This window comes from Trachinotus anak, unplaced genomic scaffold (assembly GCF_046630095.1).
Source record: "Trachinotus anak isolate AG129_WGS33_773 ecotype Australia unplaced genomic scaffold, CSIRO_AGI_Tana_v1 ptg000007l, whole genome shotgun sequence".
Classification (NCBI taxonomy): Eukaryota; Metazoa; Chordata; class Actinopteri; order Carangiformes; family Carangidae; genus Trachinotus; species Trachinotus anak.
This window is the reverse complement of record NW_027273858.1, coordinates 16,583,247-16,611,080: the sequence shown is the minus strand read 5'-3', so window position 1 is coordinate 16,611,080 and position 27,834 is coordinate 16,583,247. Positions and strand designations below refer to the sequence as shown.

The 27,834-nt window shown below is 39.9% G+C and overlaps 1 protein-coding gene and 1 long non-coding RNA gene across 2 annotated transcripts in view; both read right to left on the bottom strand.

The window, feature by feature from the left end:
• wdr11 (WD repeat domain 11) overlaps nt 1-27,070 on the bottom strand; it is a 54,170-nt gene extending 27,100 nt beyond the window's left edge. The window contains exons 1-10 of the mRNA XM_071481041.1: nt 26,861-27,070; nt 25,720-25,831; nt 24,041-24,194; nt 23,665-23,838; nt 23,323-23,524; nt 18,148-18,313; nt 15,822-15,924; nt 14,902-15,100; nt 13,787-13,887; nt 10,886-11,062 (exon numbers count right to left, since the gene is read on the bottom strand). Of these exons, the coding sequence (XP_071337142.1) occupies nt 10,886-11,062; nt 13,787-13,887; nt 14,902-15,100; nt 15,822-15,924; nt 18,148-18,313; nt 23,323-23,524; nt 23,665-23,838; nt 24,041-24,194; nt 25,720-25,831; nt 26,861-26,946 (1,474 nt within the window). The 5' untranslated portion in view covers nt 26,947-27,070. The remainder of the gene's footprint in view (nt 1-10,885; nt 11,063-13,786; nt 13,888-14,901; nt 15,101-15,821; nt 15,925-18,147; nt 18,314-23,322; nt 23,525-23,664; nt 23,839-24,040; nt 24,195-25,719; nt 25,832-26,860) is intronic.
• On the bottom strand, nt 5,900-9,784 carry LOC139623112 (uncharacterized). Its single transcript, XR_011691430.1, has 3 exons — nt 9,652-9,784; nt 8,731-8,803; nt 5,900-6,034 (listed from the first exon to the last, which is right to left on the bottom strand). It is a non-coding gene; the product is annotated as an uncharacterized lncRNA (long non-coding RNA).
• Nucleotides 27,071-27,834: the final 764 nt, after the last annotated feature.

Below are 27,834 nucleotides of genomic sequence, written 5' to 3'. Positions count from 1 at the left end.
TTTCTTTTTATTTCTGCGACAAACACGGGCAGGTGCAGCAGCATATTCAGTTCCATAATTATCCTGAGTGTGATGGAACTGGGCTGATGTGCCCAGTCCCTCTGAAAAGGACTGCTCAGTCTGCACTGGGCTACAGCATGACGACCACATGCTGACTCAACATCTGGAGGTGGTGATAGGCAGTGCCACATGGGCATCTGTGTGGTTGTGTGTGTGTCTTCCCTCCTGCTCCCTGTGTAGCAGATAGATGGCATGCAGTGTGGGACTGTAGGATGTTTCAGCAAGAAGTCGGGCAAACAGAAAGTGGTTTTTTGGAGAGTTGCCTCCCTTAAAGTTGAGGTGAGAGCCTTTTTGAAAAGATTTCATTGCAATTCTGGGACAGATATTCGAAATATGACAGAAAGTGTGGGTCTCTCCATGAGTAATAAAATGAGCCTAATTATAAATACAAATTATATCGTGTTTCTTCAATCCGTACCCAAACTGTGTGAACAAGTCAAAAAACCTCAAGTTGTCATTTTACGAGGCGTTGTGAACTATCTAATCACCCATCACAGTGACTGTCTGCTGGTTGTCTGGCATAGTCATTGTAACAGCAACACTTAAGTAAGCCGCTGCTCCCGGCCAAGAAATGTATTAGTGCACTTAACAGGTGCTGGAAAGCAAACTTTATTATCATTGGACAGACCCCCTCCCCCCAATCTAACTTTTGGCAACTAATGTATGTCAAACTAATCGTTTAAGTTAGGCCAATGCCAATAACACACTTTAGCAAATATGCTAAATACAGTAAAGGTTCATCTCTGCTTCATCATAACACACTGAAGAAATTATTTGGTTATCTCAATCATTCCACAAAATTTGATGACAGACTACAGGTGCTGCACACCTGATGAGGCACTATGGTTTTGTAGATCTGTGGTAATAATGATCAATGTTCAATAATGATAAAGCACATAAAATTCTGTAACAGATTATATTATTATTTGTTTGTTTCCATAGCCTGTAGTCTTCTTTCCTCAATTGAATGACTGGCTTAATGAATTCCTTTACAGAAGCAGACATTCTTCTCCAAATAGTAGACATTTTTTGACTATTTGTTGCATTAAAATTCAATTTGATACAAATCCAAAAACTAATGTCTTTCAACACGAAGCTCAGGTGAGGACAGCTGAACTATCCTCAGTTGAACCTAACTCTATAAGTAAGTATGAGGCATTAGATAACGTGTAAACTAGAGGCTTTGAATAGATTCTTTTGTGGACTGCAAACATAATTGATGTCCATGGAGCTGAGTATGAGAAGCAGTCCAACTGATAACTGTTTTGCTCTTTGAGGTGCATGCTTCAGTAGCTGCCTTTATATCAGTCCCCATATTTTGCAATTCTACTCTTAATGCCGTTTCATTTTCCAGATCCAAACAATGCAGAAAAGAATAGCTGCCGGGCAAAGAGTGAATAAATTAGGCATGCCACCATCAGATGATTAGGAATGGATGTTGGTTTGTCAGTGTTTGTGTACATGTCCCTGAAAAGTAAAGACTCTGGGTCTTGCACCTATCAGTAATGGAGCCATCAAGTCTCATACAGATTACAGCTTTTTAGACAGGGAGCCTGACAACAGTGCTTCTGGGTAGCTAGGTTGGCTACACAGCTTCTGTAACCTCTTTGTCCGAGGTAAGGAGCAAGAAAGACTGACAGAGGGAAAAAATTGGAAGACAAATACTGAGAAAACAGACATGGGAATTTCTGCCTCCTGTCTAACTGTAATGAAACTGTGGATGGCACTTTCAACCCCCAGTACTTTCACAGCATCAGCATTGAGCTCATCTCTTGCTCTATTTTCACCTAGTCGAAGGTGTAAAAACTTTCCCTTGGCTGTGCTTCCGACTGGTACTGCATCACCAAGACTCAATGAGTCTCCATTCTAACTCAGCTGCACGTTAGGTAGAAACCTAATGCAGACTTGAACCGAGGCCAAGACCGAGACTGAGCTGTAACTGTCTAGGACTCATCCATGGATCACTCTGGATTTACTGATTGGGTGTATTCTCTGGGTCTTGGTAAACAGGAAAGGTGACAGATGCCAACGCTTACCAGAACACCTGTCACAGTACCAACCTAAGCATCATTACTCAGGAGGTGACAATTGCAATTGTAACCCATGAATGCATTCAGTTTCTAAAGCATGATAGTGAGTCAAAGTACTACATTTCAAGACTCCAAATATGGCAATTTCTAATGTGATTGGAACTCCTAGGTTATTGCAATAATATATTCCTAACTGTGTTAATATAAGAAATCAGCTATAGATACTAGCCCCCAGGTGCCATTTCAATTAAATATACTTCAGCTTTTGAGTTGCCTGGATAAACCCTCCAGTTTTCAGCAGAGAGTGAATCCCCAACTGCAATCTCCACTGTAGTTATCTAGTCCCCCAAACTTATGATTCACAGGCCCGCTCACGGGAAGTGGAACAAAAAGCACATTTCAATAATGTAGCTAGAGACTATTTAACTACTTGACTCTGCAAGATGACTATGGGGACTTGATAAATGATGTGCAAAGAAAACTCAATCGCCCTGTTCTAGTTTTAGATTCAGAAGGCCACTGGGAACAGCTGTGCCAAGTCAACCCCACACCATCTGTGGCATGATGTGCTCCTACTGCACCCACTCCAAAGTCACACACTTGATTGGAAACACAATGCCATGTCCCTGACTGCAAAGTGTTTTTGAAATGTCTGCTTTTCAGAGAATGGTGGCTGCTTTTTCTTTTCGGTAGAGATGCCCCTTTCAGTTTTGACACAAGACATGTGAGACAAACTTGTAAATAAAAGATGAAGAAGAGCGGTGGTGATCTTATAAGGCCCTTAAGAACTACTGCAGTTAAGTTATAATGTATAGCAAATTTAAGAGATCTCTGCGTTCCACCATTGTGGACATGATGCACATATCAGAGAGACAAAGACACCCAGTGAAAATGGTTGTAAATGTGTAGGTTGGAGGTGTTATTATTTATCTGCTTGTCTGTGGCTCTAAGGGAGGCAATGTATCTCTGAGGTATGATTAATTTATATGGGCTAGGACAGGGGACTGAGCGTGTCCTATCTATCAGCTTGACAACTAAAGTGAAGGTTTGTTGTGTTGGGGAGAGGACAGCAGTATGCCTGGACCTTAAATGGAATTTGGTGCACAGGCTGGAGTGTGTGTGCTCACACAGACATATACACAGACACACATGCACACATAAAGCAACAGACAGAAAGACAGACAAAAACAGAGGCACATATTATATACGCAATTCTGCTCTTAATTGAGGCTTGCATAATTTTATGCATCATTACTGTGGGGAAGATAAGGGAACGGCTTCTGAACAAAACTGCAATGCTGATGTAAAACAAATAAATCCAAACTTTCAATGCCTCTCCCTCTCGCCTCACAGCTGTCTTGGGGAGTAATAACAGAGGCTATTTGATATTTCAGTTTTTAGTCTATACCTTTTGCATCACCAAACAGTCAGATTTAATGGACTTCTACTTACTTTCAGCCTAATAATCCTACAGTATAATCCTTTTTTTAAAATTATTTTTTTGGTTTTTTCTATGCCTTTATGATAGATCAGTGGAGACTGACAGGAAAGGGGGTAGAGAGAGGGGAATGACATGCAGGAAAGAGTCGGACCGATCGGGAGCCGAACCAGTGACTGCCTGCTAAGAGCGTCTTGCCCTCACATGGTACGCGCCCTAACCACTCGACTACTGGGCCGCCCCACAGTTAGCATTTTTTTTAACTCAAGGATGAAAATTTGAAATTTGTCAAGAGGGTTCAACAAATGTATCAGCAAGTTTTAAAACACTCTGTAATGCCAACCTTCATAGTTTACATTAATTGAACTGCAAAGAGCATAATAAAATAAATTTAAATTGATACCTACTTTGAGTAATATGGCCTGAATAAGATTCTCTCTCTTTGACAGATCCCTTAGGCAGAGCACATGAACAATCTGGTAATTGTGCTGCTGTTCTGAGGCAAAGCCCTGCTTGACTTAATGTTTGCCTTCATATCAGTAGCTGCTAATTTCCTGTTTTGTGATGAACTAATGTTTGGGGTCTTGCTCTGCTATTCATTTCCAGTGCTTAATATGTCTTATTTTTCAGACACAAACCACAGACCCACATTGACAATGGACCTCAACATGTAAGTGATTAATTTGTGTGGCTGCAGCTGCATAATAATTCAACCCTCTGCCCTCCAAAGCACTTGTCACTCATTGGGATGTTTTGTGCTCTCATCACTTGGCTGCAACAATTCATAAATCAAACCAGACAAGCTTTTTCTTCTCAATGTCCAAATCTGTCACAGTTACAGATGATGGCATGATGAATGACAAACCCTGAGACAAACTACATTTTGTCAATGGGGGGAAGTAAGGAAGTGCATTTCCTAAAGTGCTGCTTTACTTGGGTATTTCCAGTTTAAGCTCTATACTTTTAACTAACTTCACTTTTAACTAACTATTTTTAACAGAGATATTGTACTTTTTACATCACTACATTGTAAGTCTGATTGGTGGCTGTAAAAATTCAAATTTTTACAGACTGTATATACTCACTATGCACCTGGGAAAATGATACTACTAAGAATGGGTAGGGCCTCATTTTATGCTCAAAACAAACCTCACTTCCTTGTGGCACAGATTCAACATCATGTTGGAAACACTCCTTTGAGATTCTGTTCCATATTGACATGATTCCATCACACAAATTCTGCAGATTTGTCAACTGCACATTCATCCTGCCAATCCCCTACTGTACCACATCCTAAAGGTGTTTTACTGGGTTCAGATCTGGTACTGGGAGGCAAGTGTAGTACTCTGAACTCATTGTTATTTTCATGAAACCAATTTGGGATTACTTTTGCTTTGTGACATGTTGCATTATCATGCTGGCAGAACCCATTAGAAGGTGGTAATGTTCATAAAGGGGTGCAAAGAGTAGGCAGCAATGCTCAGATAGGCTTTGACACTCAAATGTTGATTGATTGGTATTACAGGGCCCAAATTGTGCCACGAAAACATCCCCCAACCCATTATACCACCACCTCTAGCCCGGAGTGTTGACACAAGGAATTTTGCCAAATTCTAACCCCACCATCTGCATGCCTCAGCCAGGATCCAGATTCATCAGACCAGGCTATGTTTTTCCAGTTTTAAACTGTTCAACTTGTCTCAATGTGTTACGCATTCTGAAATGCTTTTCTGCTCACCAGAAAAGGGTGGTTATCTTATGGAAGCACTGGAGTTTGTGTAGCCTTTCTGCTAGCTCCTTCCAGTCTGATTGTTTCTGTTTGCAGAACTGCAGCTTGTTGTAAGCAATGGTTTTCTTCATGTAATGTCCATGCCTGTGTACTGCTATAGTAAGTATGCTAGTGAGTTAGCATATGTGTGTTTGCTGCTGCTTTGACTGTGAGTAAAACAAAACAAATTTCACAACTTAAGTTGCAGGCATATTCATATCATTGAGACAGTTTATGGCAACTTTTAAATACAATGTTATTTTTTTTTAGCAGCCACATGTTTCATACAGTTCAAAAATTCATTCTCAACTCTGTTTCTACACACATTTGTCTACACGTCATATGGTATGACTGAGTAAAACTGGTCCCACAGTGGTCACATACATAAAGCTTTTCTCCAATGTGGATACACTGATGACCCTTCAAATGGGATGACCGTGTGAAACTCTTCCCACAGTGGTCACACATGTATGGCTTTTCTCCAGTGTGGATATGCTGATGACCCTTCAAATGGGATGACCGTGTGAAACTCTTCCCACAGTGGTCACAGACATAAGGCTTTTCTCCAGTACAGATACACTGACGATCCTTCAAATGGTTTGATTCCCTGAAACTCCTCCCACACTGGTCACAGCAATGTGGTTTCTCTACAGTGTGGCCAGGCTGATGTTGATCCAGCAGTCCTCCACTGAAACCTTCCTCAACCACATCATGAGGTATATCTGGGTTTTTGCAGGTCTGTTTCTATGAAGCAAAAACAGATAGCAAGAAAAGCAGTCATAAGAGTGCAAGAGGTAAACAGTAAGTGCTTCCTTATTGTGTTCTGTGTTCTTCCACAAATGAAAATGCAAAAGGGAAAAATGAAGGAAGGTTTCTTTTGTCAAGTATACTACTTTCTACATAATGATCATCATTAGTTCATCAAGCATTACGTTCATGTCAGGGTGAGGGGTTTAATTCTGCCCTAACCAATCAGGAGTGACAGACTTACTTACAGACTCTGTCCTGCCAACATAATTTTTAGTCAACACAGATGTTGACTGTGTAAGGGGTTGTTGGGACCAGTTAATGTTTTTCATGTCAGTCAATGTAATATAAACAATACATTTCTGTAAATTGTCTTACAATAACCTTTAGACCTGTGTCAATCATATCCATAGTAGTTGCCATTTTGACCACAATTTTTCTGTTGCCAATTTTCTGGTTCTGGCACAGGAAGAATTCCTCATTCTTAATCCTGCCTACAAAGCTCTAATTTCCAGAACTATTTGGATCACTTTGGTAACTGGAGAACTTATTCTATTATTTACACTTACATGGACACTTAAGGAAAACAGAGCTGCATCAGAAATCATTCACTAGATATGCAAACTGCCACACATTTATTCCAATACCTTTGACTTAACATTTTTCACCAATAGTGGTAGAAATGGCAAAGCGTTGTGTTTAGTTTGGTTCAGGGTGATGTCAGAATTAAGTTTATTATCTAAAGCATACATTACGATCAGTTGAACATAATCCTACAGAGTGGCTTTACAGAAAACACAGATTATTTTATTGATGTTGCTATAATGTGTGCTCAAAAAACCCTGACTTAACCCTGCTCATGTGAAAAACTATCAAGCTGTCTCACTACTTTCATTCTTATGATCTCCTCGACCAAAACCAGTCTGGCTTTAAGAGCGGACTCTCTACTGAAACAGCCTTGTTGTCTGTGACGGAAGCCCTAAGCCCAGCCAGAGCTGCAGGTCAGTCCTCAGTTCTTATCTTGGTGGACTATTCAGCAGCCTTTGATACAGTGAACCACCACATCTTACTATCTGTACTCTCCAACATGGGTATCACGAGCAAAGCCCTTTCTTGGTGTGAATCCTATCTTACCAGTCACTCCTTCACTGTGTCATGGCAAGCGAAAATGTCCTTAGTCCATCCCCTCCCAACTGGAGTGCCCCAAGGATCATTTCTGGGACCCCTCCTCTTTGCTATATACACCACATCCTTGGGTCCAATTACCCGCTCAGATGGCTTCTCATATCACATCACACATCACTGCTACTGACGACACCATCACATTCACACCAGACGACCCAGATGGTCTCTAGGCAGATCTCAGCTTGTTTCTCTGACATATCTACATGGATGAAGGAATGCCACCTTCAACTAAACCTTCTCAAAGACTGAACTCCTAGTCATCCCAGCTAATCAGTCTCTTCATCATGATATTGATAGCAAAATCACCTCTTCATCCCTTACCCCATCTAAGGTTGGAAAAACCTGGGGGTCATGTTTGATGATGAATTATCCTTTTTCAACCATGTTGCATACTTCTCTTGATCATGACGCTTTGCTCTATAAAACATCAAGAAAATCAGGCCTTGCCTGACTCAGTACGGCACCCAGCTCTTAGTCTAGGCCATGGTAAACTCTTGCCTCCTCGGTGAAACCCTTACATATGGTCCAGAACACAGCAGCCCACCTGGTCTTCAATCAGCCTAAAAGAGCACGTCACTCTGCTACCAATCAACCTACACTGGTTACCCATGGCCGCCCAAATCAAATCACTAATGCTTGCCTTCAGAGTGACTTCTGGGTCTGCACCCATTTACTCGAACTAATCATACAGTCTTTTTTACGCTCCTTCTTGGCCACTGCGTTCCTCCAGGGAATGCGTCTGGCACAAGGCAATCTCAGTCTAGACTGTTCTCATCTGTGGTTCCCCTCCCCGATGGTGGAATGAGCTACCAAGTTCCACTTTTACTATGTACTTTTTTGATGCACTTCCTTATGCAATCTCCCAGCACTTATTAAATAGATGAGGTACCTACTCTAGCTTTACTTTTGTCGTTAACTTGTAAGTCGCTTTGGATAAAAGTGTCTGCCAAATGAATAAATGTAGATGTAAATGTGAAAAAAACAACCTAATACTGTATATGGCTATTGTGTTGTTTTTGCATTCTGCCTGATGTTAACCACTTTCAGCCCTTTGTCTGTCCCACTCTCTGTGTTCACACATAGAGTATTTTAATACAGCTAATAATTCCAACCACAGTCCTAATAAAGCTGTTCTCATTTACATGTTTTTCCATTTCTGTTGTCAAACAACAAAATAACTATGACTAGGAGTGATGGAAATGCAGCACATTAAAACTGCATGTTAACTAGCTTCCAAGCCATTTTCTGTGCTGGCGGGGCATTACTGTTGACTCTCTTCCATTAAAAGTAGCTAAAATTTGTGCTAAAAGTCGCTAGCTTTGATGCTAGGTGCTTTTTTGAAAAAAAAAAAAAAAAAAAGCTACTGATCTGGTGACAAATGTACTAAATTGGCAACACTGCACCAAATCATTTTGAAAGAGCAACGACCAATGGGAAACTCGATAACTAGATATTTTCAAATTCAAACATGCTTGTATTAAAAGGTAATTAAAGTAACTTACCTCTGCCAATGAAGTCATTTTGTTGATGGTGTTGATTTTGCTGTCTAGATATTCCTCCATCCATAAATCAACTCTAACGTAACAAATAAAGACAGTAAGTTGCTGTGATACATTACAATTCAAATACAATGCAAATTTGAAAATACATTCTTGACCCATTCGTTTGACAAAATAATTATTACTGGTAAGTAGGCAGATTCCAGTGGGAGATTCCCATTAGACACTTGCAGCTTTAAAAAATAATACACAATCATTCTATCTACCTGCACTTCAGGCTGTTCCTTTTACTTCTGCCAAGGAGGGTATGTTTTCACCTATGATTGTTGGCTTGTTTGTCAGCAGGATTACACAAAAAGTACTGAACCAATTTGCACCAAACTTGGTGGAGGGATGAGGCATGGGCCGGGGACGAACCCATTCAATTTTGTTGTGGATCAAGTTAAAGGGGCAGATCCAGGAATTTTTTTAAATCTTTTATCCCTTTCCAACACAATACAAGATTTCAACATTTTCATCAATTTCTCAGGAAACAATGTTTGGATCTTCAAGTAAAAAAATCTGATGTATAAATGCTGACTATGACTAGTCTATGACTTACAATTTAGTGGACAGATAATAACATGGATCTCACAGACGTATAGGATTGTTTGGCCTTGGCAGAGGTACACACTCTACTGAGTGCCATTCTAGTTTAAATAACTGCAAGTTAAAATGAGCTACAATGGGAAATAAGTGTAGCTATTCTAGTCAGTCTATACTCCACAACATGATCAATTAAGAATTTACAGAACATGTTAAGTGATCACTTGATTTCTCTAAATACTACAATTTTACTATTACAGGTTTTCTAGATGATGCACTCCTGTAAACACAGACCAACAACTACAAATAAAACATCTGAAGGTTTGTTTTTTGTCTTACCATTTAGGTGTGGTTGATGTATCAATTTCTGCAGGTTAAATGCCGAGTTCACGTAGGTCAGAGACATAAAGGTTTGACAGATGCACCGATAGTTTCCATGGTAACCAGGGCTGAATCCAATTAAAAAGGTTCCAATTCCAAAAGTTTTTTAAATAACCACAGTGAAATCACGAAGCATTCCATACACCAAATATCTGAAAGCAGACACCTGACAATTTTGCCCAACGGTGTACTGAGCAATGAACTAATTTAAAAAATACAGTAGGAAAAGAAAAAAAAATTGAACGGGAAAAAAATCTGTTATTTTTGGATCATACACAGGATAATTATGGGAATTTGACACTTTATTCAGCTGAGTAGATAAATACATGCACTGACCGAGAATTCCCACATTTTAAATGAAATTATAGACATCGTCTTATTCCAATTACAAAAAGAATGTGAATATTGCAAGTCATGAGCATGGTAATGTTGAAGGATTATACATTAGTGTGCCTCCATACTAATATTACTGACGGCCAAATGTGATTTAAATACCTGAACCAAAGAGGTGAGGTTTTATTTATAAGGTTTTATTTAGGGGTTCACCCCACTGAGGGATGAACCCCTAAATAAAACCTCACCTCATCATATCTACTGGGGCTGGATCAAATGTATGTTGTTGTCATTTGTAATTGTCTGGACTATGTGTTTAACAAAGCGCTCGTCCAGACTTAAATCAGCTTTATGTGAGAGAGTTCATGTGTACATCATTTTCTTCATTTTTAGATCCTTTGCAGTCATTAATCTAAATCAGCACCACTATTTGTTGACATGAATGTAACAAAGAAAAGCTACAAAAACACAAAAGCAGTTTATCCACAATTTCTTTTGTCTTTGAAGTGCAGCACTGATGCAACTGGTTTTATCTGAAACAGCAATGAATCATGATGAAATAAAACAACATACTGGATGCAAGTGCAAACATTACTGCTAGATTTTCTGAAAGAAACAGAAACTACATTTAAAAGCATACCTTGGTCAGGAATTTTAGAAGCACTGATGTATGGCAACAGTGCTCACATATTATGAGCTCCATACAGTAGAGTATATTTCAGAATACTACCCCAGACTTTTTCGTGGGAGAGATCACAGCTTTTATTTGGGAACAGTTCCCCAAAAATGTTGCTCATAGTGCCTTGCTCATCAGTGAGTTTTTTGTGTGCATGTGTGTCAATGGTGCATTATTACCTACCTACAGCCAGCAAGGGTTGGTAGTGGTTGATGTTTTTTGTGGTAAGCGGTGGGCACATGCGGATGGCAAATGGTGGCAGTGGCAGACCAGACAGAAGGCCAGTCAGCAGGAACTTCAACTGGACCTCTTGCTGGTTGGATGATGGAGGAGGAGCCTCACCAGCTATCAAGGTCTGGCCTGGAGATGAAACCACAGCATGGGAGGGTTATGGTGGGCATTATCCAAACTTAACTTTTCATTTGCAACTTTATTGATGGAACAAGTAAAACTAATAAACAACAGTGAACATAGCATCAGTAGCTTCGCCACAAAAACATGAGAGATGCCCATTTGAAGTACTTTCTTTCCATTTTTTGTAACTTGAGAGTTAGAGAGAGTGCGGACTGCTTTTTACTGCATCTTCACCCAGCGTAAGCAATCTTCAATAAATCAATATTACAACTTACAGCACAGTTTATGTGATTGAAGCTCTAAGCTGGAGTGTCCAATTAGGTTTTTAGCCTGTGCTCCAAGTCCTTTAATATTGTATATGTGTTAATATAATTGTGTCCAATATAATATTTTAGTGTAGATTAAATTTGTCAAGCTGATCCAGCTTAGATGATATGTCTGGCAACATTAAGAAAAGGCAGTCTGCGTCAGAACTTGATTTTAATGGTTCCCTGCAAAATCTTGTAGAATGTTCTACAGTACTTTGCCTGATATCTGTGGAGAGAGTAGTTTCAGTCTGGAGAGGATTCAGACTCTGACGTAACCATCTGTAACAATATCTCATATAAACTGCTGGCTGCAGTTTATTTGTCCATGCCATTACATGGTTCACTTGTTAGCAAAAATGTGTTTCATACATACTGCAGGTTACACTATTTCAGTGGAGCACAAAAAACAACAGGTTTACCTAAAGCACTACGTGTTACACTGAAAAAAAGACATCAGACAAAAGTAAACACAAAGCAAAGAAACAAAAATGAAGACACAAACTAACAAACGACCAACTGCAGCTAAAGAACCGACAGCAACATCAAGTATTACACTGCATCACCAAGCAGCTCCTGCTACAACTCCAGATGAGGCTGCATATACATGAGACAGACATGGTGTCCTAATTCCGTGCAGGTGTGAGTCATCCTACAGTACATCAAATGCTGCGGAGCAGTGTCATTTGTGCCCTGACAAAGGCATAAGCCGAAACATGTTGGAATAAACCTAATCTTTTTTTAGCACGGAGAGTAGTGTGTGGGTATCTCTCTTTTGCTCTTGAATTCTAGATACATATTTGTAGCAGCACTGATTAGCTCATGTTACAAATAAAACTTTGAACTTGGCAATCTACTCTGAAGCTGTTACTTGGCTGAAATGGAAAAGCTCACACGATGTGACTGCAGCTAGAGCCAGCAGAACAAAACCAGCATTGCTTGTTTCATTAAGCTGTGGCCTCAGTTATCCAGTTGGCCAGCTTTAATGATCTCAAGGATGTGGTGGTGAGTTGAGACAATTAATCCACAGACCCATGTTTTACAAAGCAATATCTACAGGCTTCATCCAGCTGAATCTCCTTTGCTGATTTCATTAAATTTCTAATATCAGGCAGTCATAGAACTTAACAGCATTTTTCACATAAATATAAGCCCCAGGTCCTTTAATATTTTGAAATACCTGAACGCACCATTTTTTTACTCAGGCTTGGATTTTGATGGCAATATCCTTCACAATCAGACTGTTAATGACTACACTTTATATGCTCTAAATGGGCAATCATCTCCTTTTGTATATTAGCTGCAGGGCTGTGGGACACCCTCTGAGTGTGCAACAACCTTGACGTTATAATTGGCACAGGCGGAAAAATCCATTTTGTTTATATTTCATGCACCATAATAGCCTTCTTTACATTGGAAATTTTATGTCTGTCTAAATGAGCGTCATTACAGCTTGAATATATAATTAGATGGGGACAAAATTCCCAACAAGCCAACACATCAATAAAAACAAACCATAGATAGAACATATTGCTATGTGCAGCAAATGAAAACATGAAATGAAAGCAAATATAGCTCTTGCCTATAGCAATGACCAGTTCACTTTGGCCTGACTGCCGCCTTTCTTATGTCAGCCAATCAGCATCAGATCTTCAGCCAGTCAGCATCAGATCTCAACAACAAGCTAGTTTTTCAGAGAATTTTAGCATTCTGCAGGCCAGTTACATTCCTGCAAGAGCTTAAGTCAGAGACAGAGCTATTGCTGCAGACAGTAGCTGGCTGAAATATGCGTGTATCTGCATGTGCTTGTGTGTGTGTGTGTGTGTTTGAGAGAGAGGGGAGAGACAGCAACCCCCCCCCCCCATGCCAACATAACTACTCATGCTCCACCTCCCCATGCCTTCCAGTCACTGGCAGTTTGACTTTCGTTGAATACAACTGGCAAACAGAATCCTGCATCTCATTACAATTTTATACCCACACTCATATTTTGATCTGGAGCTCCTTTCTAAATCAACAGGGAGGAGAGAAAGACAAGAATCCCATCACAAGCAAAAGGATGAGATGGTAAAGAGATACAAGTGAGAGACAGCAATGGCCAAGCACCCATGGGACTCTTCAGCTTGGGAAATAACACTGGCCTGTGCATAGAGGAGAAACCAGCACTCACACATTAAAGGAGAAAGTGAAGGAGAGCCCCGAGGCTCACACAACTCACAGAGGTACAATGGCAGACATAAGAAGGCCCGATGCACACACAAGTACAACTATGTCTCCTTCATTCTTGGGTTTTACATTTTATCTCAAAAATGAAAGTCACCCTTCTTTGGAGAGGGAGAAAGCTTTTGCCGCAATAAGAAGTGATGTATGTGACATTTTACTGTGTCGTTGTGGATGGTGCTGACAGTGATGTGTACAATCATACCGATCATGCTGTTGAGAGAGAGATCCGGAATCCTTTTCCGGTTCGGACCCAGTGGAGCTCCACAAAAAGACACGGGGGAGTAGAGCGGCGACAGCCCCGAACTGACAGAGTGGGGACAGAGAATATTAATTAAACCCTTTTTTTTCCACATGAAAGCAGGGCGCACATCCATTATTGAAAGCAAGTGAATGGGGAGTGATAAATGAATATTGCTTGTGCAAATGATGAATGTGATCTGCTTTTTAATAAATTACTGACCCAGAGGGACATGGCAGCTTTTGTACAGGATGACATGTGTACTGATTCCTTGTATTGATTAGATGCTGCTGACTTTAAAAAAAAATAAAGATGATTCCTAGAAAAATAATTTTCATGACCGCTGATCGAGCTCGATACACTGGCTGCTTGATCTAAGATCGAAACAGGTACAGCAAAGTGACGTGTCTCGCCTTCAATAACTCAATTATCTGCAGATGTTCAGCACACCATGACAAACACCATCTCAAAGAGGGAATTATAATTCATGTCAATATATCAAACCTGGGCCACAACATGTTTTTAGGATTTGTTCTGGCTTTGAAATAGGAACACTGTGCTCCAGAATGTCCCAACAATCACAACGAAGCATCAGAATATCTGTATAATGTAGTGTGAAAGACAACTGCCGTCATCTGAACAGTCCTGAAATAGAAAACCCACCTGTCTTAAACTTCAAACAAGACTATAATAAGACACCTCATCAGAGACATCAGACTTCTGTTGTTTTCCCAAATCAAACTGGTTTGCTCACAGGCAGAAAAACCTCACCCAGCCTCACACAGGAAGCCAACTTAAGAGAGAGATACAAAACTGTCTCCTCGACAGCAGCATGGGAGTGTTCCGTCAAAGGAAAGCAGGGATCATCAACATGAGCTCAACTCCCTGCACCCCTACATACGCCAGTCACTAAGAAGACTAAATTTAGGTCAGAGGATTATGCAGTTTAAAGTCAGTTTAAGTCACCTTACAAAGTAGTCAAACTTTTCTTCCTGCCATTTCAGCCACTACCTGCAAAATTGTAATATAGCTTGACAGAATGATGTGCTGTGTGTGTGTGTGTGTGTGTGTGTGTATACCTAGGATTGGCAGCAGCCTTGCCAGTGTGGGCTTTGAGCTCCCACAGCATGACTCTGCCGTCACTGACCATCAGCCCAGCACTGTTTTCATTGACAGGGCAGATAACCATGCGATATGGGCGGACTGTCTTGGTGACTCGGATGGCATCACACTGAGAGCGAAGGTCGTAGACGAGCTCCTGAACACTCTGCTCTGGATCTGAGGGAGAGAAGGAGAGGGATGGAGAAAGAAACCGAGAAAGATAAAGGAGATAAGTGGTAGAAAGGTAGGGAAAGAAAGTGTGACAGTGAGGGAAAGTGGGAAAAACAAATCAGATGGATTCAAAGCAAATTGGTGAAGACATGAATTGCAGGGGATTAAAAAAGAGAACAAAAAAAGATAAGATTTGGAAGAAGACACTGAGTACATTTTAACGGTAAAGTGAACAAAGAGAGAAAGGGGAAGGGAAGGAGATAAGAGTGGAAGTGCAATTGAGAGACCAGTGAAAACAATATTTGAGGGTTAGAGGAGGAGTGTTGAGAGGCAGAAGAAAGAATTTAAGGAGATAAGACAAGAAGACAAGGATATAAGAGAATAAATGAGAGCATGAGAGACTTACAAAGGACATGGCAGGAAAAAAGAAAGATGAGTAGACAGTAGAAGAGACTGCAAGAGGAGTGAGTGAGCAAGAGAGAGAGATACAGCAAGACAATGGATTCCCATTGGCCTATAACACTAAGCCAAAGATAAATGAGACCGTTAGAGGCTAAATGCCCACTGGAGCATAGGGACAGGCTGCAGGCTCTGACTGCAGTGCAGTTTGGCTGAATAGATGGTGACAAAGCGACGGCACAGGAGTCGCAGTGGTTTGTGAGTGAGTGCAGTACAGCCAGCATGTGCTGTATGTATGTACGCATGTCTCCGTGAAGAAATTTCATACCTGCTGTTTCCTCTGGAGCTGTAGTAGAGCGACACACTCGAAGGGTGATGCACCCATTCTCATGGAGACAGTAGAGGGCGTCCCGCTGAGCACAGGGAATTACCTAAACACAGGGAGAGTAAGGGAAACAGGTGACGATGTGCGTTCATGATCAAGCTTGCCAACTGTCTCTTTGAGACTTAGCACTGGATCTATCTGTTAATGACAACAGAATGATCATCAATATGTGCATGTGTAAATCTGTGTAATTTGGCACAAACACAAATGTAACCAAACAGAAGGGTTTTTGTCATTCAAAAAGTAACTAGAGCAGTTAACTTTTATTTTCTATGTGTCTCAGATAGATATGATAAGGCCGGCAATTAATTACTATTTTCTTTAATTAATTAATCAATTGGTCTATGAGAAATGTCAGAAAATTGTCACAATGTCCTAATTCCCAAGGTGAGATCTTTACATTGCTCTTCTGTCCAACAAACAATTTAATTTTCAATGAGGAAAGCAAATACTCAAATTGCAGAAGCTGGAACTTTAAACAGAGTAACAGACCTTAAGCTGATCAGTCAATTTAAATAATGTTCATCATTATCATCATTATCACTGATCATTATTCAGCTTTGAGCACCTTTTCCCTCTTTGTCATGTTTCTTTGTCACTACACTGCCACAAGGCTGTGTCTCACATAGATGTTTGACCCCTAACAATTTAATTTAACTTATATTTCAAATGCTCTAACCCCATTTCTGCAAATACAGTTGCACAAAGTGTTGCAAACACTTTCCAATATAGTTCCATACAAATACAATAACACAACAATTTGCAGCCTTTTCAGGTGGCAATTGAGGTGCATCAACACCTTGTTGAAGCTAAGCATTTCAACTTTAGTGATAGATGTTGAATTAAATTGTATTAGATGTGTAGCTACTATACATGTGCCTGATAAACCTGCAGCTCTGTGTACATTGCATATGTGTCAAATCTGACAGTGTGTGGTATAGATGTTTATGTGTCTGTATTTCCCTGCCTCTCTTTGGCTATTGGAGTCTCTAAAGTTGTGTCATCAGTCATGTAAATTGGCTGCATGACAAGCACTTTATAACACTTAGAGAAGGAAGGCGTTGGCTGGACAGAGCATGGGCAGCTGAGTAATACCCCTGTACTCATGCTCTCTGACTTCAGGACCTACTGCTTCACTACAAAGGCTTGTTTTACCTTGTACTATTTAACGTTGGATGCATTTGTTAGAACAAGATCACTGACAAGCCGAAGAAAGCGTGATTTATGATAGTACGATAGAATATAGAACAGAACGTAATTTCTCACACCCAGAAAATGTTAACTGTCCATTTTGATAAACTGAGCAACAGCAAACTGGCTCATGCATGTGCATACAGGCATGAACTTCAAATCTATACATTTAAAAAGAAACATTAATGGCTCAAACAGAGTATAACAACCACAGTGGAAATCATGAGACACACTCAGTGTAATGACAAGCCACCACGACAGTCCTTCACAGACAGACACAGTGTGTTAGGAGTGAGAGCAGAGCGAACAGACTGACATTAACAGTTTCTGCTCCGTTATTGGCCCTGCAGCCGTGACAAATCCTCTATGCAATATCTCCACAGCATTCATCAATTTCCAATTAGAAATCCAGACTCCAAAAGAATGAAACTGGCACCTAAAGGTCACCAGTGCTGCTGAATGTGACTACAGAAAGAAGCAGAAGTCAAACGATATGTAGGCTGGTGGGATTTTTTCTTTTTGCTGTAGCTAAGGACTGCAGGGTCTCGCTGTGCAGTCGCCAGACCTTGATGAGGTGAGCACCGAGGGGGAGGAAGAAAAGTTGAGAATTTTATCATTCACGGCAGGGGGAATTGGCTTCCTGGAAGAATCATCCATAAAAAAAGACAGAATTTGGAAAAGCGCTGCTCGTAATGCAATAAAAATAGAAACTGTGCACAGGGCTCATTTGAAGGGAGGGAAAGATGGTGAAGTAGGAAGCACGTAAGAGTGAGACAGCACGGCCATCTTTTCATTTATGTCACCTAGACCAACTAAGATGTCAGTCCAAACATTTTGCAAGTTGTTTTTGAATGTTACTTCCAAATGTAAAGCAGAAATGTCCCTCCATCACAGTCCAAACCATCATAAAAAGGATGCAGAGCCGACAGAATTCTGACCTTGAGCAGTTCATGTAATTGACAAATTCAAAATTGTGTCACTTTCTTTAGGTTTGCTATTTCCACAAACTCTTAATCTTTTAAGTTTTACTAACATCCATACCAAACAGAATTTGCTGATCGTGTGCACAGCGCCTCACCTGAATGAAGGGCACCCCGGAGCGCTCAATGGCCACCACACCCACTGTCTGGCTAAGCTCCAGGTCCAAGATGAGGATCTCTCTGGGATAAAGTAGCAGCATGTGGTTCCTCTTGGATGGTAGGTAGGACAGCTGCAGACAGTCGTTCAAAGTCACTGCCTCTGCACTATAGTGCCACGAAGGAGAGGAAGGAGAGGAATGCACACAAAGTAAGGAAAGGAAAATCAATTTCAGTGTCAAGATAATTTTTTAACAGAAAAAAAATTGGCATGTACCTGAAACTGGTAAAACAAAAGCCTCTAAAAAAAGAAACTAATCTTTTGACAAACTAACTCAAATATCAGGGATAATCATGCCTCCAACCCCAGCAGAAATATCCTAAGATTCAGCATTCCCTACATTTGGCTACTGTCTTGGTTTTGCACACTCAACATACTGACAACAAGACGTGTGTAAAGTGTCAAAGGGTAAATTGTAATGAGTACGAATGAAGGTCGAGATAACAGGATGTACTGCCTACAGACATGTCGGCAAAAATATAACGAGACTGTTGTGACAAAGACACATGCATATAAAATATTCAAATTTTACGTCCTTCCATTAGCAAAGGCTGAATGAATTAGTTATTATTGTTGTTGCCTCTCTGAGTCACAGGAAAATGAGGGAGAACTTAAAAGTGAATTTGGTCTAATGATGGGAGGCTGATGAATTAAGCAGGTATTGGCAGCATCAGACAAAAATCCTTTCCATTGTTTTGAGAGTCCTAAAAATGTTCAACTAAGTCTGTTTGTTCCTGTGTGTTTAAATTAATCACAAATACCATTATTCACAGCAGCAACCCAGTTCAATCTCTCGGTATGAACAACAAAGAAGTCACAAATACTGAGCAGTTCAGTCAAGAAGGAATAAAGGGCTGATTTTCTCAGAATCTATGAGTGGGTCCACAGATGTAACCCGTTCTTACAGCTTCATTCCTCTAGGTCACGGTGAGATTAAATCCAGGAGAGACAAGCTTTATAACACAATGGAGATCATTATCATCTTGGGGAAAGCATAATAGATAAAATGGACTCAGCAGAAGAACCTTTAGGAGTTGCTGAGCTAAATCAGACAGTTACTGGCTTACCGAAGCCGGGCAAGGCAGAGATAGAGGCTGAAATGACTGAGCCACCAAAGGCAAAACATCAGAAAGGAACAGTGAAAGACTTCTGTGTCTTAGATGCAAGAAAAGAAAGCAACATAACTTCACAGAGAAAGAGGAAAAAACAGAAAGAAAAGACATATCCGATCACCCAAAACCCTCCCAAAATATTCAGCTGTCCAATTTCCAAAACATCACACACTTCTCACATCTCTCTCTTTCTCTCTTTGCTGTGAATAAGGGATGAAGACTACAGCAGTCAGTGGATCATACATAGTTACGCATTGCTACATGCATAAATGTGCACACACACATACACACAGGGAGTCATGCAAGGTGTGCTTGACTGCACAGGAGGCTACCTAAAAGAACTCTGCAGCTTCTATTGTTTAACCATGTTAAATAAACTTAAAAACAAATACAGTGTTTATACATTATGTAAGTACTTCAGCTGGAGCTTCTGATGTCATGACAATACAGAACTGCCTACTTGATACTGGCAGGCGGTGGTGAATAAATCATGACTTTGGTTCAAATGTGTACATGGGCATCAAATGTGTGCAGAATTTCATTTTATGAGCGAGGCCCCCAAGCTAAGAGAGGACCAGCAGCAGCTGGAGATGGGACCAAAAAAACAAGATGAAACTAAATCTAATGTGAAAAATAGATAAAAATGTTTTTACAGCATAAAACCAAGTTAACCTTGTCCACTTAAGTAGGTCATTCATTCCTTTTTGCACTAGACAGCTTGATTTTTGTGAGTTTTATAAAATACGTTAGTACATTTCAGAATTTGCTCTTTAATGTCCTTGGATTTTTTAATCAATGGTTTTAAGGTTCTACCGTCCTTGTGTTACCCTTATCCTAGATATAAAAAAATAGTTAACCCATAAAGTTTAGAAAGTTTAAATCCTCAAGATTTTCAGAAAATCAGACCCCATTTTAATACCATCTATGGTCAGAATTTTTTCTGCAATACTCAGTCAATGTATTTAGTAATTATCTTTACATATGTACACCCATGAGCAACAACATTAAAACAGGTTTTGGTGACCCTTTATAATGACGAAAAATGGAGTGGCTTTTATTGTGAAGCAGTCATGGGAAACTCTGTATTTGTTGTCATAGTTACAGATTATTAAAACAACAGTGAGTTTGTTTGGTTGCACTGTAAACAGATTCACCAGTTGCTCTTTTGTTGTTTCTCTTATATTTCTAACAAGGTAGCTGCTCAAGGAGTGTTTGCTGCCGCTAGAATTCCTGTAGTGCTGTTACCATGGTAACGACAGGTGTCAGAGGTCTTAAGGATTGCAACTTTGATGTCTAGTTTTTTAGTTATAATATATTTTCTATAAATATTAGAAAAATACATTTAGTTTATAGGTGTGTGTGTGTGTGTGTGTGTGCTGGCGTGTGAGTGTGAAACCAATTTCTGTCATCTTGACAAAGGGACCAAATCTGTGCTGGCTAACAACCAGATTAATGGTTGCCTGATGTGACACTAATGTGCATGATATAGTTCTGTATTCATTGAGTTTCTTATAACAGTCCGGGAGAGCAGAGTCTTGTTTAAATTCCCCATCTATCAAACAGAGGCACAGAGGACAGATACTGTAACGCAGTGAACATGATAAACACCATAACTTGACGCACAGACAAAACCAGGCTGAATGAACAGAGCATTTTCAGCAAGAGCAATAAACAGCGCACGAAAAGTGAGGGAAGAAAGTGTCACATACCAACAGTAGACACAAAAACTGAAATGGACAAGACAAGAGAGGACAGAGAAAATAAAGACAAGTAAGATTAATGGAGTGTTTGTTATTAGAGTTGACTGGGTGGGTGGACAGAGAGGCCGGGGTGCTGCTGCTATAAATAAGCCTGTTTGACAGTCACAACCGCTCAGGCAGGAAGCTGCCAGCACATCAAACAAGGCTTTGGTTCTATTGCAGCTTTTTGTGAAGTGTTATACAGTGTTATGCAGTTTCACAAGTTTGTCACTGAATGCTACAAAAAATAGGTTAGCCACTACTTTGTGTGTGTTTCAGTATTACAAAATAATGGAGTAAATCTGCCAGGTGATAAATCTTCCTTGATCCTCAGAGAAATGTGGGTCCTTCATTTTCTTACACTTGCCTTTATTTATCATCAGATTCCAATGTAACTGATATGACAAATTTAACCCCCAAAAACAGTCTACAGTAGAATTTGGTGTTATCCATTTTAAAATCTTGATGGAAACAAGACCAGACATCATGTATGGTCAGGTGCAGATGCGATTTGTGTCTATGTCTGATTTTAATTGTTGGACTGGCCATTGGGAGCACCAGGAGAAATCCTGGTGGTAAGCAAAAGGAAATGAGACAACACAATTACTGCAGCACATCAGCACAGCAATGGTTTCTGTCCACTGAAGACTTTTAATTTGAAACAGTCACAGGAAGCATTGAGTTTGTATGAATGTATAATGCAGTAACTTTAGCAAGGCAAACAGAACCAGATCAAAACAAAGCATTGTACTAAAATACTGATATGACCAATTCTACATATCAAACAGTGATATGGGCCACATACCATAGCCAATGGGAAAAGTCCAACACTCAGCTGCCCCATTGTGTAACTCCATCACTCATCCAACTCTCTCTCACTCAGTCACATTTGCAGTTACATTCACAGATGTAGGGCTGGCTCATGGCTGATCCAGCCAAAAAGACTCAGCTGTACCCCAAACTCTACACTGAGTTGAACAAACAAACAATCACAGAATGAAAACCAGATCCAAAATCCATTATAATCTCACATATCGAAGCCTGTTATTCCACTTTTAACAGTTCCGTCTACTTGCTGAACAAGAGCACGTCAAAACCTAGTATATGGCTGGACCACATATGGTCAATATGTAAAATTGAGGACTTAGTTGAAAATTGTTGTAGAACTGCTATAAACAACTGACATCGTGTCGTAGTTGCATTCAACCTAATGTCCGTCTCGCCTTCTCACACAGCTGTTCTCATTTACATGTAATGGGTTTTTTCTGGCTCAAAATGAGGCAGAGGTGGTGCCATCCTGACTATGTGCACACACATGCATGTGTACTGCGCCTTCAACTGGCTCAAGCAAGCATTTTTTATAAGCACCACCTGATATTTGGCTAAATGAGAAAATTTTTGATGAATTTTTAGATACATTTTCTATGAAGTTTTCACGTGGCATTTGGCTGACCAACGGTGGAATTATGATCACTCAACCCCACTCAACCCCACTCAGTCAGTCATGGACACTTGCGATTATAGCGCTGCCCCTGCTGTCCAGCCAGAAACAGGGGGAGGGCAGAGGGAAAGTTAATTCTAAAAAATGGCATGTTGTTTTCTGAAATGACATTAATGTGCTCTCAAAACCCCATCTTTTAATTTATATTATACACTCATATCTAATGTATGGACACTTTGATTAATAAAACAAGACAGAATCAGTGCCTGAATATGTTGTCCAACAGCAAAGGACATAACATAATTAACGCATGCTGACAGGAGCAGATTCACCACAGGTCAAGGGCACATACACACACTTTGTAGCCAAAGATGCCTGGAGCATAAAAAACTGTCTGATAAAATTATCACTTTAAACTCAGTTTCAATAAAAGAGTTTCCATTGAGATGACCTTGAGCAATGCCCTTCAATGCCACAGCTGCAAAGGAACCTCACTTAAAATGTAGATCAGGCTGTTGTGAAATTTCTAAAACAGATGTGATATAAGACAGATTTTAAAAATTGTTTAAAACAAGAAATAAATTGCACAGGTGTCCCACCCCCAATAAACTGCTGGCCACCAAGCTGAATGTTTTACAAAATTAACAAACTTGATTCATTTAAGTAAAAGCTTAACTTGTTTGGGAATTAAAGCCATACATTTATTGTTATAGGCAACTTTTTTAGACCACCACCAGGGTATGTATGTGTAAAGAACATTTGAGTTTTCCCCCTGCATTCTAAAAGGCAGTTATGTAAGTTAAGTCTAATTTAGTGGCACTTACGTGGGTTTTTCATTGGTGATGAGCACTTTGACCTTGTTGAGCGCTTTCTTGGCTCCGGTGGGGGCCGGGGCAGCAGCGGGAGCAGGTTTGGTGTGGGCGGGGCTTGCATGGGGGCTAGCAATGTAGACCTTTTTGCCAGCACTGCCTGGCGGTTTGGAGTGGGAAAAGTCTGTGATAAAGACTATCCCTTCGCTGGTCAGCACTGCCAAAGAAGAGCAGGGACACATTAAAAGGTGCTTATTAAGATCACAGCTGGATATACTGTCAGTATTCGATTAGCACTTTTGCACCTGTCACTTGACAAAATACTCTTTTCCTTTAGACTGCATATCGTTAACTTACATGCCATGTTGGATGGGTCAAAGGGGTCAAAAGAAAAGGAGAGGATGTTCTCAGCGTAGCTCTTCTTCCACAGCTTGGTGCCTGTGTCTCCATTCCACAGGACAATGTAGTTGGGAGGGTGCACAGCTAACAGCAGATCACGAGAAGCATCCTGATTCCACAACCACTCCAAGTCTGCCAGGGAGAGAGAGAAAGACAGAGAGGAGGATGTGGGAATGAAGTGGATGGGAATGTAGGAGTTTGTCAGGAGGGAAGACAGAGAGTGATGGTAAGAGCATCTTAATGAAAACAAATAGCCACCAACAGAGTAATGTCCCATTCCTGTACTGGCTGGGGGGGGGGGGGGGGGGGGGGGGGGGTTCTGGAAGATCCCTACCTTGGATTGGTTTGGAGTGCTCCTGGATCTCACAATGAGCAGTGCCACTGACTACATCCCACACTATTATCTTCCCTGAGGCATCTCCCGAGGCCAGCCGCAGACAGTAGGGTGAGCTCAAGTTGTGGTAGTAGTTTTCTCTGGACCATTTCACCTACAAAAGATAAAACACATGCAAAGGCTATGGAAACACTGTGCAATTTGTGTTCCAAATTATACCTTTTCTTTAGTTTTAATTTTGCATGTGTGTATGCTGATTTGGTGCTCATTGTTGTATTTCCTTGTTTGTTTTTTTTAAACCTTGTTTTAAAATGATTTTGTCAAGATGGTTTTATGCTGATATTAAGCACCTTCCACTGCAGTTGTGTTTGAAAAACACTATATAAAAACATTGACTTGACTAAACAAACAACAGAAGACAGTAGTAGCATATTTCTCAAACAGAAGATGATAAATGTCACTAATTACACAACAGACACCACAATCTCCTTGCTAATGTAGACCTATCCTGAGCAGGGTTTTTTCTGTATTGGTGCTTTTACAGATTCTAACTAATAACTACAGCATATGCAAATGTGGGCTCAGGAGAGAAAGATACAGAAAACTGGAGAAATAAGTGACAGACCCTATAGGAAACACACAACATTGAAATGAAATAAGTACAAGTTCTATACTAAGAAAGACAAATGACTGTGTGAACAAGCTGATGTTTAAATAACTGATTATGTCTGCATATTTGTTTCTGGATTGCCTTGCCCTTTACTGTGGCTACTACTTCCTTTTTTTCCAGCAAGCTTTCTCGTGTCAGGCTGGGTGGTGAGGAACGGCCCGCTGCTGTGGCTGCGGTGCTTTACAAGATTAAAGTGTGCTTTGGAGTGAGGAATGAGAGCCTCGGATTGAGCCCAGGCACTGATAATCACTGTAGAATTTATTGCCCATTATTTACCCTTCTACAAAACACACAAGCACATGTATACATGCACACGCGCGCGCACACACACACACACACGCGCACGCACGCACGCACACACACACACACACACAAACAAACAAACAAAGGGATTCTACATCAATGTAGAAGCAAAATTTATCAGTGTTGGTGGTGTTGGCTTAGACAGTGAAGCAGAGCGAGTTTGTCTGCTAGAGAAAGGGATAAAAACAACTTACCTCAAGGTCAAACAATGCTAAAATTATGCTTAAATTACTTCATTAGCAGGTGTGTGTTTGTATTTCACTTGGAAGCCCAAAAATCATCAAGAAACTGACATGTATGTAAAGGACAAAGACTGAAGACAATCAGAAATTCAATAAAAGCTGTCCAAAAAACAAACAAAAAAAACACAATCTTCACCCAAAGTAATCTTTTCACATTAATTAGGTCAACCTGTCACATTCATTTTTTAACCTTCACTTAAAATATTCTACATAAATTGTCAGGTCCATCTGTGTAGTTTGTTTTTCTCGTAGCCAAATACAGCAGAGCTGCAACTATTAAATTAATTTAAAAATGAATGCTCTCCTTTTTTTGTTTCTTTGATAGCCATCAGTTAGACATCACTTTGGGCTCTGGAAAATTGGAATGAGCATTTTTAATTTTTCTTTTAATTAACAGAGTGATAAAAACAAAGAAAATAACTGTTTTATCCATCACACAAATAGAATAAAGTTAGGAAACTCACCTTGACAACGTTGGCTTTGTGCCTTTCCAGAACCTGGATAGTCTGGGCTGTGTTTGGATCGATGATGAGAATACTGGAGTGACATCCCTGAGCTATCAGCCCCTGCCAACCCCTACAGTGCATGAGAGTCACAGGGAAGGAGAGAATTAGGACTGTTACAAATAAAAGACTGAATAAAGAGGCAAGTGGGAGGGAGCTGAAAGTTCTTTCCTCGGCAGAACAAAAGAGATGGTTTGTAAGTGGAAGATTGAACCAAATAATGTATAAAACCACATATGACAACATCACGTGATGCACCCATTTAGCCTGACAGTGGTTTGTATACACTCTCCTATGAATATAATTTTATTTAAAAGCTGTGTCTGAATTACAATTTCCTGCTCTCCACTTTCCTGTCTATACTGATCTTTACCTTTCAATGAGCATACAACGTCTGCATTCATATGTGGCTGGACCACATCCCGATTCCACAAAAATCATATTTTTACAGGCACAGACTTCCAATTAATGAGTCTGGGTGAAACAGACTGACAGAACTGCTAATCCAACAAATGTGTGACTGTTAACCACAATAGGGTAATTAATAAAGAAATTAAGAGTAGCCACAGGTGAAGACTAAACCATCTTACTCATCTATTATGTTCCTTACACTTCATCCATTTACACTTACAAGTTTTTTTTTTTGTCAAATATGATTAATACAAAGTGAGAGGTCTTGGTTGAGAGTATTGCAATTTTTAACATCAGATTAATTTCTGTTTTAGATACAGTACCAGTCAAAAGTTTGGATATGTGGAATAACCTTTGTGTTAATGCAATCCATATCTAAAATAATAATACTTCTGGTAGTTTTGACCGAGTTAAGTCACAATGCAGTCACAGTCTCTGCCGGATTACTGTTGGAGGACAAGGCTTCCAATTTTCATCAGGCCCAGCAAAATGTCACATCACATAACATCACATGACACAAGAAACCCTGAATGTTTCTCTGTTTTGATTGAGAAGAAATCTACATTATCGGCTTCAATTAACACTGGCATCAGCAGTTCGTACACATCACCTGCCAGTCGCTCATCTTACTGAATTAACGAGCTGCAACAAGGCTACAATATTATGCTAGCGGCAGAAGGGCAGTACTCACCAATCTACCGCGGTTTTATTCTGCAAATTGAGAGTGCCAGTCAGCGTCCGAGCTGCGAGTTTGATGTTCACGGTGTAAGGAATCATTTTTGTTCGTAAGTATTTGAGCTACATTAACATTTGTTCACCGAAGGCTGCTAAAATTAATTAGCTTCTATGGTTCGGCTCTGTTGTGAATTCTGACAGGAAGAGAAACGGTGTTTCTAAACGGGGCGCCGTGCGGGAACAAATCCCAGCGTAACAAGGTTCCAAGCCTGACATTCACATTTCTCGATGCTAAATGTTTTTAAATGAGTAAGCGCTCTCGAAATGTCGAAATTTTTTTTACTGATAAGACGAGTAATAAACATTTACTCGCAAAAAAAAACGGCACTTATGAATCAAAATAATTAAAAAAAAAAAAAGTTTTTCTGGCTAAGTAGATGGAAAGTTGACACTGCACTGTTAAAATCACAAAAAAACTAAGACTAAACAATTGATTCATAATTTATTTTTCATCATATTGCACCGTTTTAAAGAAGTATAAGAGTATAAAAGTAAAGATAAAAAATATAAAACTTTTAATTATAATTCCAATATTTTGTTTTGCTTGTCTTGTTTATATGAAATATCAGATTTTTCCAATTATATTGGAAAACACAAGATAATATAAACAATAGAAATGGCAAATTTGAGCGAAAGAGTGTATAAGAGATGAGTAGTAATTTTACTGCACCATATAACTTATGAATGAGGTAAAGATTTGCAATTATAAGCAGCTGGCAGTGATTGCCATATGGTATTTAAACCGGGCTGTTGTCATCTCAGAAGTTATATTTCGGTTTTAACAGAATGTCACAAATTAAATACAAAACGCAATTAGAGAAAATATGCGAAGAATTACTGTCTTTTTTAGGTATTCTATTAGCCATTTCTGCAATACGAAAATGTACAGGAGCTTATTTGATCTCTAATAATATCCAGTGATAAACACTT